Here is a 14,547-nt window from a genome sequence, read left to right as displayed (position 1 = left end):
CATCCCGGTGAGTCGTGGTTCGGCGCATGGGTTGTCCACCATCCTGTGGCGCGTCCGCGTCCTCCTCCTCCTCCTCCTCATCGCTGTCCTCAATGTGGGTGGCAGGTGTGGATTGGGCCTCCTCCAGCGGCACCCCTCTCTGTAGTGCCATGTTATGCAGGGCACAGCAGACAACTATGATTCGTCCCACTCTGAATGGTGTGTATTGCAGCGCTCCCCCAGAACGATCAAGGCACCTGAAGCGCATCTTGAGCAGCCCTGTGGTCTGCTCAATTGTAGACCTGGTAGCAGTGTGGCTGTCATTGTACCGACGCTCCGGCTCGGTGATGGGGTTCCTCAGAGGCGTCATGAGCCACGTGTGTAGGGGATACCCCTTGTCGCCGAGGAGCCAGCCGTTGCCGGCGTTGGGTGCCTGGAGGATGGGTGGGACGGTGGACTCCCTGAGGACGAAGGCATCATGGCAGCTGCCGGGGTATCTGGCGCACACGTGTAGGAATCTCTGGCGGTGGTCACAGATGAGCTGGGCGTTCATGGAGTGATACCCCTTCCTGTTGATGAACAGCCCTGGCTCATGCGGAGGTGCCCGTATTGCGATGTGGGTGCAGTCGATTACACCATGTACCCGTGGGAAGCCAGCCATGGCATGGAATCCAACCGCCCTCTCCATCTGGCTGCGCTCGTCCATGGCGAAGTTGATGTAGTGCGAGGCCCTGCGGAACAACCCATCGGTGACCTGCCTTATGCACTTGTGTGCAGACGACTGACAGACCCCGGTGATGTCCCCGGTGGCACCCTGGAAGGATCCGGATGCAAAGAAGTTGAGGGCAGTGGTGACTTTGACGGCAACAGGTAAGAAGATGCTGCTTGGTCCATCAGGGAGCAGCTCGTCGTTAAGGAGGCTGCAGATGTCGGCGACTACCTGGCGATTGACTCTGAGCCGACGTATGCACTGCTCCTCGGAGAGGTCCATGAAGCTGAGCCTCGGTCTGTGCACCCTGTGCGGAGGGTAGTGCCTCCTGCGACGCATCTCTCTCTGCGGTTGCCCTCCCTCCTGCTGTGCAGGTGGGTGTGCCACAGCACCGTGTTGGGGGGCTCCACGTCTCCGAGGCGGACGGCGTGGACTGCGAGGCTGCTGGGGCTGGTCATGCTGTTCGTCCTCCGAGGATGTCAACGCACCACCCATCTGGCAGGTGTTGGTCTGAGGGGTTGTGCAGGGTAGGTGGGTGGTTCCTCGCACTGGGGCTGCGGTTTCACGTCGGTCTGTCCTCTGGCTTGGCGGGGGGTGGTGGAGGGCAGGGGTTGCCCTACGTGACGCGGTGGCCTCCTGCGTGGGTGAGGGCTCTCCCACCCGCTGTGGAGTGCACCTTGGCAGCTGCCACAGGCTGCTGGCTGGAACACGACCGGTTGGAGAGAGACTGTTTCCCCCAGTGTGTGAAACTCACTGCCTTGAAGCTAAAATCCCACACTTCCTGTTTTGACAGCTGCTTCAGCTCATTTAATGACCTCAACAAGCAAGGTAAGTACACTCAAGTGGAACCCCGCTGGCTTTAATTGCCTGTGGGATTCCCACCAGCGGGGCCTGCGCACGCAGCCCCGCACGTCAGCGCGGCACCCGGAAGTGGCCGGGATCTCGGCGCGATCCGGTCACGTGACTGGATATCGGGATTTTCGGGGCCCCCCCGCTGGAAACCCGCAGGAAACCCGACGCGAAAATCGAGCCCATGGAGTTAGATCACAGATCAGCCATGATCTTATCAAATGGCAGAGCAGGCACAAGGGGCTGAATGGCCTACTCCTGTTCCTATGCCCCTATATTAGGAAGGGTGACAAAATGCTTGATCAAAGAGATGGGTTTTAAGGACAGTCATAAAAAAGAAGCGGAAGATGGAGGTGAAAAGGGAGAGGCAAAGGGGTTTAGGGAGGGAATTCTAGAGCATGGGCCCTATGAAGCTGAAGGCATGGCTACCAAAGGTGGGGCGAAGGTAAGGGGGGATACATAAGAGACCAGAGCCAGATGAATGGAGAGTTCAGCGGGAGACTGCAGAGCTGACGGAGTTAGAGATGGGGCAGGTCAAGACCATGAAGGAATTTAAACATGGGAGGAGAATTTTAATTTGAGGCACTGGGGGACAAGGAACCAATGTGAGGTGAGTGAGGACAGATGATGGGTGAGTGGGATTGATGCAGAATAGGATAGGGGTAGCAGAGTTCTGTATGAGCTGAAGTTTATGCAGGATGAGCCAGCTGAGCATTAGAATAGTCAAGTCTGGAGGTGACAACAGCATGAATGAGGATTTTGGCAGACTGAGGTCGGAGCAGAGGTTATGGAGGTGATCCTAGGCTGTCTTTGTGATGGAATGTTGTGGGGTTCCATAGGATGTGGAGGTTGCAAACTCATCCCTAGTTTGCAGTACATTGTTTCATAAAATGCAATGTGCAGGAGAACATGTGGCTTAGTCTGTCTTTTTTTTAAATTGAGAAACTCGGGTGAAGATCCAAGTCCCGTAGGCTATGTTGAACATCACCAAGGCTGCAAAGAGCAGGAGAGAAGACAAGATAAATGAAGAAAAAGTGCTTGAGTAATTTCAAGCCTGGTATTTAAAAACTTGTATATTGTAAACTGAATTGAATACTGGAGATAAGGAATTCCACAGTTTTAAAGTACTGAGAAAATGGGAAGGAATGAGTTAGAGTGGGGGACAGTGGGATGAGTTTTGATTTCAATACTGCGAATGCAATGAGGTGGAAAAGCATGTTCGGCGTGTCTGTGATGTGTTTACCTTATTTTCCTAAAAGAAAATAACAACCAGAAACAGAGTTATGTAGTCTTTTATTTTGAGAGCAAAAGTTAGAAGTAAAAAAAAAGACCCACCCTTATTAATAATCTGGCAGGAATGTAACTGCAAAGATTTTCTTGTCATTGGGTCTTAAATCAAAAGTGACACAAAGTTGGGACCACACCAAATAAATCCTGGATATTTCGCGCTCCTCAGCCTAGTGGGAGAGGTCCCTTTCTGGTTTTCAGTAATCCCCCTGACAACTTAACACACAAGAAAGTATTGCGTTTGTCAGACTGTCAGAGAAAAATCTTAAAAGCACAGAATATATTGCCATGCGTTTTATTTTGTATAATACAACCCGTTCCCCCAAAATATTGTAGCCTACGTAATTTTTGTTAGACTGTAAAATAATATTTTTCTTTAATTTTACAGCCACTGCTGCTTATAAACTTAATAAAGAGTTGTAAACAATTTTACAACACCAAGTTATAGTCCAGCAATTTTATTTTAAATTCACAAGCTTTCGGAGTCTACCTCCTTCCTCAGGTGAACGATGTGAAAATGAAATCCTCGAAAATTTTCACATCGTTCACCTGAGGAAGGAGGTAGCCTCCGAAAGCTTGTGAATTTAAAATAAAATTGCTGGACTATAACTTGGTGTTGTAAAATTGTTTACAATTGTCAACCCCAGTCCATCACCGGCATCTCCACATCATTAATAAAGAGTGTCCAATGTCTCTAAATCGTTTAATTCATTGTATTATTTGATTAAATATTGTGTTAGTCATCAGCAGATAGATTAGTTTCAAAGAATAATTTGGCATATTTTAAAAATGTGTTTGATTGATGAGGCGCTGCTACTGTGGGTCAATTTTACCCTTTTTTAAAAACATAAAACAACGTTGGCTTTAAAATTAAGCAACGCAATAATAGCCTACCGATGATTAACGTGTTTATTTGAATTTCCTCTGTGCACTATTTTACCTGGAAATTTAATTAATGCCTCCGTTATAATAGCAGCAAAAAATTCACAAACACTCAACCATTAGTACCTGACTATTTATTGCACAGTATAGTTTCAAGGCATTTGTTTCTAAATTATGACTGACCCTTCTCCTGGTGACCGCTTATCCTCCCAACGTTTTACTTCTAATAATGTTTTTGTTGCATTAATACATTTGCTGTCCGCCTCCTTAACAAAAAGTATTGTTTAATTTCAAAGATAAAAAGCTCATGCAAAATGTGATGAAACATATTTTTTGCAAAAGCAAGCTATGCAAAACTTCAGAGAAGCGAATAAGAATATTTAAATAGTCCTGTCTTAAATTCACTGGCCGTTTTATGTGCGTGTAACAATCGCCCTATTTGGGTGACTGAAATAATGTTAAACGATGTTTTCCTACTGATTATAACGGTTACATTACAGCAATACATTTATTGCTTGTAAATGAGCGCCAATTCACATAAACAGTTTCCGAGGTTATGAAACTAACCTGAAATTGACAACCAGTCCATATTTAGCTGCTGTGCTGTCACGAGGTTGAACCCCTGGCTGCTGATGGTGTCAGGCTGCCCTGTATTTATAAACTAAAGTTAAGTCAACACTTGATGACATCATTACAAGATATTTGCCGCCAGATTGTAAACTTTGCAGGAGGGAAATGTTCCTTTTTAAATGAAAATAAATATTGTAGCTCGGGTTTTACGTGAATAAACATTTTATTAGTTTATTTAATTATCCAAGAAAAAATAGAATTATCATCTTGATTGACAAAACCATCTAGACTTGGAGCATAGAGTACATTAAATTGAATTCGAAGACAGAAGAGCTTAGGGTGAAGAAAATTCGATGGTTTATAGAAAATCTTTTTGCGAGCAAAATAAAATGCGGTATGTTTGTTTCCCATTCTACCTACCTTTTAAAAAGCTGTGTGTTCGGAGAATGGTCATTAGGTTGCTAATCACACAATAAAATGGTTTATTTCCACAAAGAAGTAAAAACAAGCAGTGTTAATCTTACAATCCCACAACTGTTGGTGGAAAAAGCTGTACTCAAAGTTCAAATGCAAACATTCTTCAGAACGGGCGCTTTTATTTTTGTGTACTTGTGATTTAGTTTTGTTTCCCAAAATGTTTAAGTTTTCATATGTAACCGTCTCATTTGGAGGGTTTATTATTGCATTCTCACACAAACAACGGCCACTTACTTAACTGCAGATCGGTGTCTGTTCCCCGCTCGATACGTCCAAGGAGCGGATTAGAACTAACCCCCCTCCCCCCGCAAAAAAAAACCCTTCCATGTGCGTGTTTCTGCTGAAGGCGATTGGTTTCGGGGCTGCAGAGGAACTCTCTCTGGGAGGAGCTGAATACTGGAGACGAAAGAAAACTTGTTTCCGACTCTTTAGTGCGTGTTGACCGGGTTCCGGCTGCAGACAGTTGCTTTGACCGTGGTGCTGTCACTCAGATGTTGGGGTTTCTCTCAGTATACGAGCAGTGGCTGATCACCGAGTGTCTGCTCGCACTCTGAGACCATGGAGCTGTCACCTGTCTGAACCTGGAGCCTTTCCAGTCCATGTATTCTGTGTTCTCACCATGAGCTGTTTGGATGTTATGTACCACACGTATGGAGCACATCATCCTTACTTTACAACCACTGCAGCATATGCAACACATTGCCCACAGGTAGGAGCACAGAGAGATGAGCAGCTCCGGCTATAAATCTATCATTTGTCGCACAGACGGTTCCTGGTAAACATGTTTATTACAATATTGCTGGAATAGTCTCTTGTCAGAAATGTTTAATTATTAGCCGGGACAATTGGAGCTTTCAAGACTGGGATGGATAGATTTTTGTTAGGTAAGGGTATCAGGGGATATGGGGCTAAGGAGGGTAAATGGCGTTGAGGTACAGATCAGGTACAGATCAGCCATGATCAAATTGAATGGCGGAGCAGGCTCGAGGGGCTGAATGGCCTACTCCTGTTCTTATGTTTGGAATCTGTCATTTTAACTGATCTCTTCCGTCTTTCTCAAAAAGTCGTAGTTACAAACTTGTTTAAACTTGATGATCTCATAAAGTGAGCGCTGCTGCTTTTTGTCAGAAGAACCCGCCTGGTGTTTCCTACTTAAAGCCCCTGACACGCCTGTTTCAGGTATAAAAACACCAAACCCGGCTGATTGGTGTGTCGAAATGTTATCACTGAATCGGACCTCTGGTCCTGAGCTATTTATCCAGAGTATAAAACACGGGAAAAGTTAACTTGTGTGGACCGCTCTTTTACATTTTTTCTTAAGTTAAACCTCTTTTAAAAGTGTCCGCAACATTGTTTTCTTTGGTTTAAATGATTCATTTTAATTTGCTGTTTTCGCGATGGGCAAGTGCTGATCCGGGAGTTATATGTTTATTATACACGGCTGTCTGCTGGTGAGTGTTGGCTGCGCGCTCTGAGAAAAGTTTTCGTAGGACTTAGTTTGTGCTAAACTTTACATTTTTTACAAAATCGATACTTTGTAATGACGGCAGAGCCTGCGAAGACAACCAGTGATCTGCATGATACCGATTGTGGAATCAGAGGCTTGCCCTTTCCCAAGTGGAAACAGTACTGCACTGATCTGGGAATCAATCTTCCTTTCGCTCTCACCTATCTCAGTATCTCAGTATATATAGGAGTGACATCCAGGACCGTCAGACTCGGTTTTAGTGAGTGGCCAACACTGGCACGGGAATTGTTTTAAAGCGAGGAAGTTTTATTCCTGGAATCGAGTCGTGTCAGGTCCTACACGTCTGTATTTAAAAAGGGAAACTGGGTAATAGAATCGGAACGAATTTCTCGGAGAGTTGAACGGTTTGAATTTATCAAACTCTATCCGAGTACGGGGCAGGGTAAAATCACAGAGGACAGATTTCTGTGTGTAGAAAAGCTCAGAAAAAGACATTTCTGTCACAGTTTAGTATCTTAGTATAACCTGGGCTCACAGATGTGTGTTCAAGGTTCTGGACAGATTCGTGTCCTTTCACGGAAAGTTTCCTCCAGTTCGTTAATAAACATCTTGCAGTGAAATTGATGAAGTTGGAATATGTCTAACTGAAGAAGTTCACACCTGTACTATAATTAAAGGAATCACCAATCCCAAATTACACCTTCAATGTCCTGTTGCTGCAGCCTAGGTTGAACTATTAACTCCAGAGTATGTGTCTAACCCTCGCCGTTTACTGTGATCATTCTAACGTTCTGTAATCTGATTTTTACAGACTTTATCAGTTTACCCCCGAGTGCAGGAAGTCGCGATGGAAGTCATCCCCGGCAGCGCGCCTCATCCCCCAGCCCCAAGTAAAGAGGATGCCCTAAGGGAGAAGGAGAGACCCGAGGCAGAGTACATTAACTCCAAATGTGTCTTGTTCACGTATTTCAATGGGGATATCAGCAGTGTTGTGGATGAACATTTTACCCGAGCTCTGAGTAACTACAACCCAGAAAGTAGGAGCTGCAAACCTAGGAGAGGAAGTACGGGATCATCAGGTAAAATGTAATGGGATCGCGCAATGCGGACTGGACTGTCTGAACAGCCGACACTTCTTCCTCTTGTATCCGACGGTGACAATTTGCCTCTTGCTTTCCTTTTTTTTGTTTGCCGAACGCAGGCATCAACGGTTTTTTTTCCCCACCGTTTTTTTTTATTTTCAATTGTATTATCACTAAGACAATCTATCTATCCAAACATTGTCGACTGTTTGCTCTCTGTCTATCGGGTATTTGTGTGTGTGTGTGTGTGTGGGGGCTCCAAGGGGCTGAAGTTACCGCCAAGTACAGAGAAGTCTTCCAAACATAAGTCCCTGATGCTGAGTAGAGATTAAAAGAAAAAGTGGGAAATCTAAATAGGAACGAAACGTGCAGACAGGAGGTCGGTCAACATCTGAAAAGGAACATTCGTTTGTTTGCTCTCTGGGGTAATTATGACAAATATTCACAGCCACACGTTGACCGTTTGGTCTTTCTGGTGCTCATTGACCTGCTGCGCATTTTCAGCGTTTTCTGGTCTACACCTGACGTCTTTATTACTTGATCTTGGGGTCAATGAAATCCTGGGGAATGGAATTATAAACAAAAAAACAGGTTAAATGAGTATGGGCTTCTAAAATAAAGACAGACTTGCATTTATATAGTGCCTTTCACGACATCAGGACGTCCCAAATTGCTTTACAGCCAATTAAGTACTTTTTAAAGTGAAGTCACTGTTGTAATGTGGGAAAACGAGCAGCCAATTTGTGCACAAGGTCCCACAAACAATAATATGATAATAACCAGATAATCTCTTTTTTAAACAAATTGATGTTGGTTGATGGATAAATGAACTAAAGCCAAATAAGGCTTATATCGGATAAAACTGTACACAACTATTTTGTTTCACTGAAATGCACTATTTTAAAATCAAAGTTTTTTTTTAATAAAAGCACCGCCGAGTTTAGTGGGTGTGTACAGGGGACGTATTGCTAATTGTGGGAACATGGAGACTTCGGATTCTTCTAGCCACATGGTAAACGCGATGATCACGCCTCTACATGTAACCACCACAACAGTTCTTCCTCGTAGTGTTGTGAAAGCGAGGTGCTATCTCTGGGATCTCCTGCTACTTTATCTAGGTTTGAGTATTATAGGAATTTAAAACGTTAAAAAAGCGTTAATCAGTATAATGCTTAAAATAGACCAAGTGCACGAGGATCCTATTATTAGCCAGTATCCAGCAGCCACGGCAAGGTCAAGTAAGAATCAATTAACATAAAATCATTTTTGGAAACACACGTTATATTTAGAAGGGTGTATTATTGAAAATGACTGTCTGATCAGAGATACTGTTATAGCAAATCTGCTGACTTCTGACATTACTCACCGTGTCCTCGCCATTAAATAACACAAGATGCATCGAAAACATATAAATGAAGAGAGTTTGTAGTGTGTCCATCACTGGTTAACCATTAGGTCCTCCAGAGCCATTCATTCGGAAACTTGTCCTTACTTTGTGTTTTTGCATTATCTTTGTTTTTCTAATTTTGATTCGTCAATGCAGGAGGGATACAAAAATCCCAGTAAGGGATATTCAATTACTGTTTGTTGTGTAGTCGAGCCATTTTAAAGATGGGTAAAATAATGCATAAATCTCTTGAACATTCTAGAAAGATTTGTGAGAATCTCAAAAATATAACCGCAGTAAAATGATTATCATGATGTGCGGGTGTGTATTTTCACTAAAAGTGTTAGTCCAGGTGCTGGGAATCCTTATAAATTTGCCGGTTTTATTTATTTATTTGCATATCAGATATAAACATCCATATAGATCAAAGTCTTTCTTCCCTCGTGTCATCCTCACAAAATACCTATGTCAAAAAAAAACAGCTGGATAAATTGACATTTGTTAACGACGACAGTCTGGATTTATACTGCACTCTTAGGGAACTCAAACAGGTGTGAGATGGTGTCCTACAAGGGTGGTGGGAATGGGGGGGGAGGGGGAGGTCGGCCCCTTCAGGGTTTTGGTGGGCAGTTTGTGTTTTATGTTGATGCGCACGCAAAAACTAAGTCCACTTATCCTCACAGCTATTGTATTTGGAGATAAAACAGCGTTCTAATTAATAACAGTAACAGTGCTGGATTGCTCTTGCAGAGAGCCGGCACGGACTCGATGGGCCGAGTGGCCGCCTTCCGTGCTGTAACCATTCTATATGATTCTGTCAAATTATCCCTGATCCAGATTTTCAAGCAAGTGTCCACGGACCCTTAGAGATCAGCAAAGGCGTACAGTCAGCTCATCACATTTCTGTCTGTCTGAGGCCGGGCATTCCATGTGCTCCGACAGTGTCTGGACAATCCAATATTCTGCTCTGTGTTTGTTGACTTATTGGCCTGTTATTTCTGTTGCTGTGTACTAATAAAGAGCGGGTTTTTTTTCACACAATGCTGTGTTTTTCTATGGATATCTGACACCATCTTTTAGGACAGGAGGGGTGGGAGGTTCTGGGGAGATTGTATCAACATTTACAATGTTAACAGTGGAGTTGTATCCAAATATTGACATATTTGGAAGGAGGTTGGAGTGTGTCGGAAACATAACATCAACTTAATTATTACACGTGAACAATACAACAGCAAAATATGCTTTGTATAACGGATCCCTTCAAAGTAAAAGCAAGATGGTTTGTTTTGTAAATTGTAGCAATTTCGCAGTAATATTGAGACCGATTCGCTCATGCAATTATTGCTGGACATTCTTATTAATAGTGTCTTTATTTAACACTATAATGCAGGGTGGAGTATGTATGTCAGTCTGATGTCTGTATGCAACTCATGCTTTACTTTGTTTTTCAGAGGGCCCTTCTTCCCTCACCCAGCGCAATTTTCCTGCTTCTTTCTGGGACAGTAATTACCAGGCACCCCCCGCCCCAGCTTCGGCCTCGGCCTCAGCAGCAAGCAGTAGCAGCTTGAGCTCCCCACACTCCGAGCTCCATTTCGCATCGACAGAGCCGTACCCGGCCGCACTGCACCCTCACCTGGCCCAGCCGCCGGAACATTGGCACTACCCGCTGGGCGGTCCCCTCAGCCCGCAGAGCTCGGCTTACCATCACCCCAGGACTATACACGAACTCTACCCTCTCAACCCCAACCTCGACCCTCGCTACAGCTCTTTGCTCGTCCCGGCCCTCCGGTCCAGCAGACTGCAACCGGCCATCGCCGGCCAAGAGCCCACGTCTCCGTGGACGGGAGTCTTCCCTACCGCTGAAGTGACACAGACTTTAAACATAAATGTGGATACAGGTAAGGCTCTTTACATTTTTATATAAAAAGTCCACACTATAGACGTGGATTGTGATTGGAAATGTAACGTGTAAGAATCACTATAATCGCTGTATATAATATACTATAAATCGATGATCAGCAATAGAATTGGGCGTGTTCTCTGTACTTTTCACTATCAATGATCATTATTGCGTCTTACAGACTTTTAAAAAAAAGACAATTCATTGAATCTACTGTTTTTATTCTAATCTTCAATTTCTTGTTGGAGGAACGTTGTTCAAATTGTATTTGAAAGGATTTTTTTTTAAATTGTGAAGATATTAAAAACTAACATTCACCTGTTCCTGTTTACTCTGATCCGTGTTGTTAACATTGAATCTTTATTGTGGAGACGGTTCGCATTAAAGGCTTCACTTTCCAGCCACACTTTTGTGTAATCCATTAACGAGTGGTTTCAGTTTTTTTTAAAAAATACGACATTTTGGCCAATAATTACTTGTCGCTCTTGTTTTTCATTCATCCAATAACTGTATAACTTTATGACATATGGCAACTGATAATCTATATCTTTTTTTCTGGGAATCCACTTTTCGTTGTGGAGTTGGGGGCCCATTAATTGCTCCCCTTTACAGAAAAGGTTTGAGGCTTGTATGTGCTAGATTTGTACCTGATAGAGCAAAGCGGTTTTTAGAGTTAGAACTATGGAAATCGGTCCTTTTCTGTGGGATGGAAGGGGTACAGTGACTTCATTTATTTAAATCATTTATCACAAATTGGCTCCTGGACTGTGTGTTTCCGCTGGGATGCAGTTCATTTCTTTATCTGGTTTCTTTTATTCTTTTTTTTCCCCCCCGTCTTTCTTTCTTATCAGGTCTTCAGCACCACGACAAAGCCAAGGATGTGTTCTGGTTTTAGACATATGTGGCAACCGTGTTAAGTGTTCAAGCTGTAATAATGTACTGTGATCTCGGTTACAGCTCGTCGCTACTGTTTACCTGGCGGATCTCTCTTCAGCTGATTTCTGAAAGACTTGGGGCAACATACAGAAAACCTCCCAACAAAAAAAAATCTGTTTGTACATAATCCCTGTCAGCAACGGACGCGGGTTTAGGTTAGCTCATATTGTGAGTGGGGGACTCACGGAAAAAAAATTGTTGTGAAGATCATTCGTTAAGATATTCCAGGGGAAGATTTCTACAGCGGGGTAACAATCTCACGGCATCTATTTATTTTACTCTTCAACTGACTCTTAAACCGAGAAACAGGACTAAAAAAAAAAATTAAAAATTCGCAATTTTTACCTTCATGCAATTCAATTTTGTTTTTTTGTGATTTTGTTTTTTGATGTGAAGAATCTCGCAGTGATTAAAGGAAAAAAACATGACGCTGCATCAGTGGAACATTGTATTATTTGGGTTCTGTTTTTTCATCGGTTTTGCTGAGAGGGAGTCACCACACCCAAGAGTTGGAACTTCTGCAGTTATAACAGAGAGAGTGGCGCAAATGGTACCGCGAATAAAGGTGATTAGATTTTTTAAAAATTCTCCAAAACAGATATTATGAAAAAAATAACCTTTACCAGGGATGCATGCATCGATATTTTTTTCAATTCAAGAGCTGCGACATGAATCGAGAATATTATTTTACCAAAGAGTGCATGGTGGATTGATTGGGTTGCACTGGAGACCAAGCAAGGTGAACCACCCAGGCCCGGCGTGCAGGTAGGGTTGCCAACTCTGGTTGGAGGTATTCCAGGAGGCTTGATTACGTGACGTCTGCCAGAGTTAATTGACTTTGCCTTTATAAAGGTTGCATCCTCTGTAGTTGGGTGTCTTTACTCTGGGTTTCGCCAGCAGCTGTAATGCCACAAGTTCCCGAGAACCAGGAGGAGAAGAGGGGAAAGGGAAGATGGGGGGAAGGATTTGCAGGGGGGAAACCAAAGGTGGCAGGAACTTTATTTCCACCAGTAACTAATAATAACTCTCATAAATTGCACTGATAAATAACAGTAATACTAGTAATGTAACTGGTAGTAACAGGTGTAGCGCCCTGTTGTAACTCCCCTATCCTACCTGTAACTAGTGGTAGTCATATAACTAGCTAATATTCACCCTTTAACTACAGCCAGAATCCCCTGGCACTGCACAAGATGCGGTCAGGTTCCCCAGATTATGCCACTTTAACAGACCCCATCTCGCTCCTTATCTCCTTGGACTCTGGTCTGGACTTGGGTTCTGTGTGAAGATGACAACTCTGAACTGGGAGCCTCAGTCAGAGCAAATCTGTACTTGGACTTCACACATCAAAGCCCGCTGGCACAGATCGAACTGAACCAAACCAAGAGATCACACAAAGGGCAGTGGGCCACTGTCTCCCCGATCCCCATTCCGCAGTCTCCCTCTCTTCCCGCCCCAATCCCCTTTTACCCTCTCCCCTGACTTCCAGTCCGCTGTCACTTTCTCTCCCCACTCCAAGCCCCAATCTCCAATCACTAGCCCCCTACTCCTTGTTCACCGTAGCCCCACCCCTCCATCTCACTCTTCCCTTCGCCCCCAACTCCCAGCAACCAGCTGGTCCCGTTTCCAATCACCTGATGACATCACCAAGCCAGAGGCTTCTCTGCAGTGGCAGCTGGTGATGCAACAGATAATTTAAAGTGCAAACTTCTTCAGTTCTGCTAATAGCAGCGCATGAGAGATTTATGTTCCATTCCGGGAGACGCCCAGGCACTCTGAGAGGGTTAGCTACCCTTAAGTGCAGGACACTACCAAGATTGAAACATGTAGCAAAGAGGAGGAAGCAGAAATTAGGTGAGGCCAAATTTGGATTTTAAAGCCTGTAGATTGTAGGAAGTAGGAAAGAGGGAAGGATACGTTGATTCAAAGGAGCTTTGGCATAGCAGGAACATCAGAATGAACAAATGCACATGCATCTCTTTTGGATTGAAAGTAGGCATAGAAAATGCAATAAGGAAATTGGAAGGCATAGAGTCCAGAGAGTTGAAACTTAGGCTTCAGTGAGAAACAAAAGGTGCGAGGGCAGGATGTCTAGAAATGGATAAGACAGATTCCAGGAGATGGCACAAATTTGCAGAAGTGCAGTATAAAGCAAGAAGAGAGAGCAACATGTGTAGTTTTCGATTTCTCAGAAATCTTGGTAAATGGAAATCTTCAGGCTGTACTTTCTTATCAAGATATTAATAGAGAGAAGAGAAAGCAAGTGTAAGGAGCCATCAGCGAGTGAGCTGGTAGATCCAAAACACTGTGCCCTGCGACCTATCAATAGTTCACTCTGAACATAACTACATGGTTGCGAATGCACAGTATAGCTATGATATGATTTTCATCTGCTGATAGGACAACTTCCCAAAATGCTGCCAATAGGTTCAGGCCCCTAACAGCCAACTGGCTTGCTTCTTTAAATCCAAATAGCTCTTTTGCTGCCCCTAACCATCTTGAATAAGCACAGCTGGCATATTCCTGCGTTACCATGGAAGCTGTTCGCAATTAGGAGCTAGTGGTTGAGTCAGAGTTCCCTCTAATTTATAGCCTTCATCCAGCTCTTTTGCTACCCCTTGTCTTTTGGGAATGATTCTCAGTAATCCAACATCTTTGTAGAATAGTGTAAAAACTATTCCCAGTCAAGCACTGGTGGTTCCATCACAGCCCTTTGTGGCAAAAAACTCTTTTGCTACCCGTAGACTTCTTGGAAAGTCACTCGGGGAACTGGCATCTTCCAAGGTAGCTGATGTGCTGGCGGTTCAGTCCAAACCCCCTCTGGCTCATGGTGTACAGTACGTAGCCTGAAATTAGCATCTCCCTGGTGTTGAGCCACAGCATTGCCAAGAGGCACTCAATAAGATCTACATTTGGTCTTAGCCAAAAGTCCAAACAGTTCTGTTGATACTCTTAGACCTTTGGGAAAGACCTTGAGAGAGCTGACATCTTCAGAGAATGACATGGAACCTGTTCTCAATC

At 44.0% G+C, this 14,547-nt stretch overlaps 1 protein-coding gene and 1 long non-coding RNA gene across 4 annotated transcripts in view; one reads left to right on the top strand and one right to left on the bottom strand.

Annotated features, from left to right (window-relative positions):
- Window positions 1-5,048, bottom strand: part of LOC137342665 (uncharacterized) — a 78,724-nt gene extending 73,676 nt beyond the window's left edge. The window contains exons 1-2 of the long non-coding RNA XR_010967317.1: window positions 4,988-5,048; window positions 4,274-4,354 (exon numbers count right to left, since the gene is read on the bottom strand). This is a non-coding gene — a long non-coding RNA (uncharacterized lncRNA). The remainder of the gene's footprint in view (window positions 1-4,273; window positions 4,355-4,987) is intronic.
- Window positions 5,049-5,176: 128 nt separating this feature from the next.
- Window positions 5,177-11,959, top strand: vgll2b (vestigial-like family member 2b). 3 transcript variants are annotated; one of them, XM_068006725.1, is made up of 4 exons: window positions 5,177-5,462; window positions 7,033-7,300; window positions 10,142-10,588; window positions 11,442-11,959. In XM_068006725.1, the coding sequence occupies exons 1-4, from the start codon at window positions 5,373-5,375 to the stop codon at window positions 11,483-11,485; spliced, it is 849 nt and encodes a 282-aa protein (XP_067862826.1). In that variant the 5' UTR covers window positions 5,177-5,372; the 3' UTR covers window positions 11,486-11,959. The 3 variants fall into 3 exon arrangements, with proteins under 3 accessions (XP_067862826.1, XP_067862827.1, XP_067862828.1); XM_068006726.1 differs by having other exon boundaries at window positions 5,178-5,462; window positions 11,548-11,959; XM_068006727.1 differs by lacking the exon at window positions 5,177-5,462 and adding an exon at window positions 5,463-5,528.
- The last annotated feature ends 2,588 nt before the right edge of the window (window positions 11,960-14,547 follow it).

The sequence above is a fragment of the Heptranchias perlo genome, chromosome 26 (assembly GCF_035084215.1).
Source record: "Heptranchias perlo isolate sHepPer1 chromosome 26, sHepPer1.hap1, whole genome shotgun sequence".
In the NCBI taxonomy this organism is placed as follows: Eukaryota; Metazoa; Chordata; class Chondrichthyes; order Hexanchiformes; family Hexanchidae; genus Heptranchias; species Heptranchias perlo.
This window is presented reverse-complemented; position numbering and strand designations above follow the sequence as displayed.

Coding starts and splice junctions, on each gene's coding strand:
- vgll2b (XM_068006725.1), top strand. CDS start 5,373: ATGAGCTGTTTGGATGTTATGTACCACACGTATGGAGCACATCATCCT. Junction 7,301..10,141: donor AGGAAGTACGGGATCATCAG/GTAAAATGTAAT, acceptor TTTGTTTTTCAG/AGGGCCCTTCTTCCCTCACC. Junction 10,589..11,441: donor AAACATAAATGTGGATACAG/GTAAGGCTCTTT, acceptor CTTTCTTATCAG/GTCTTCAGCACCACGACAAA.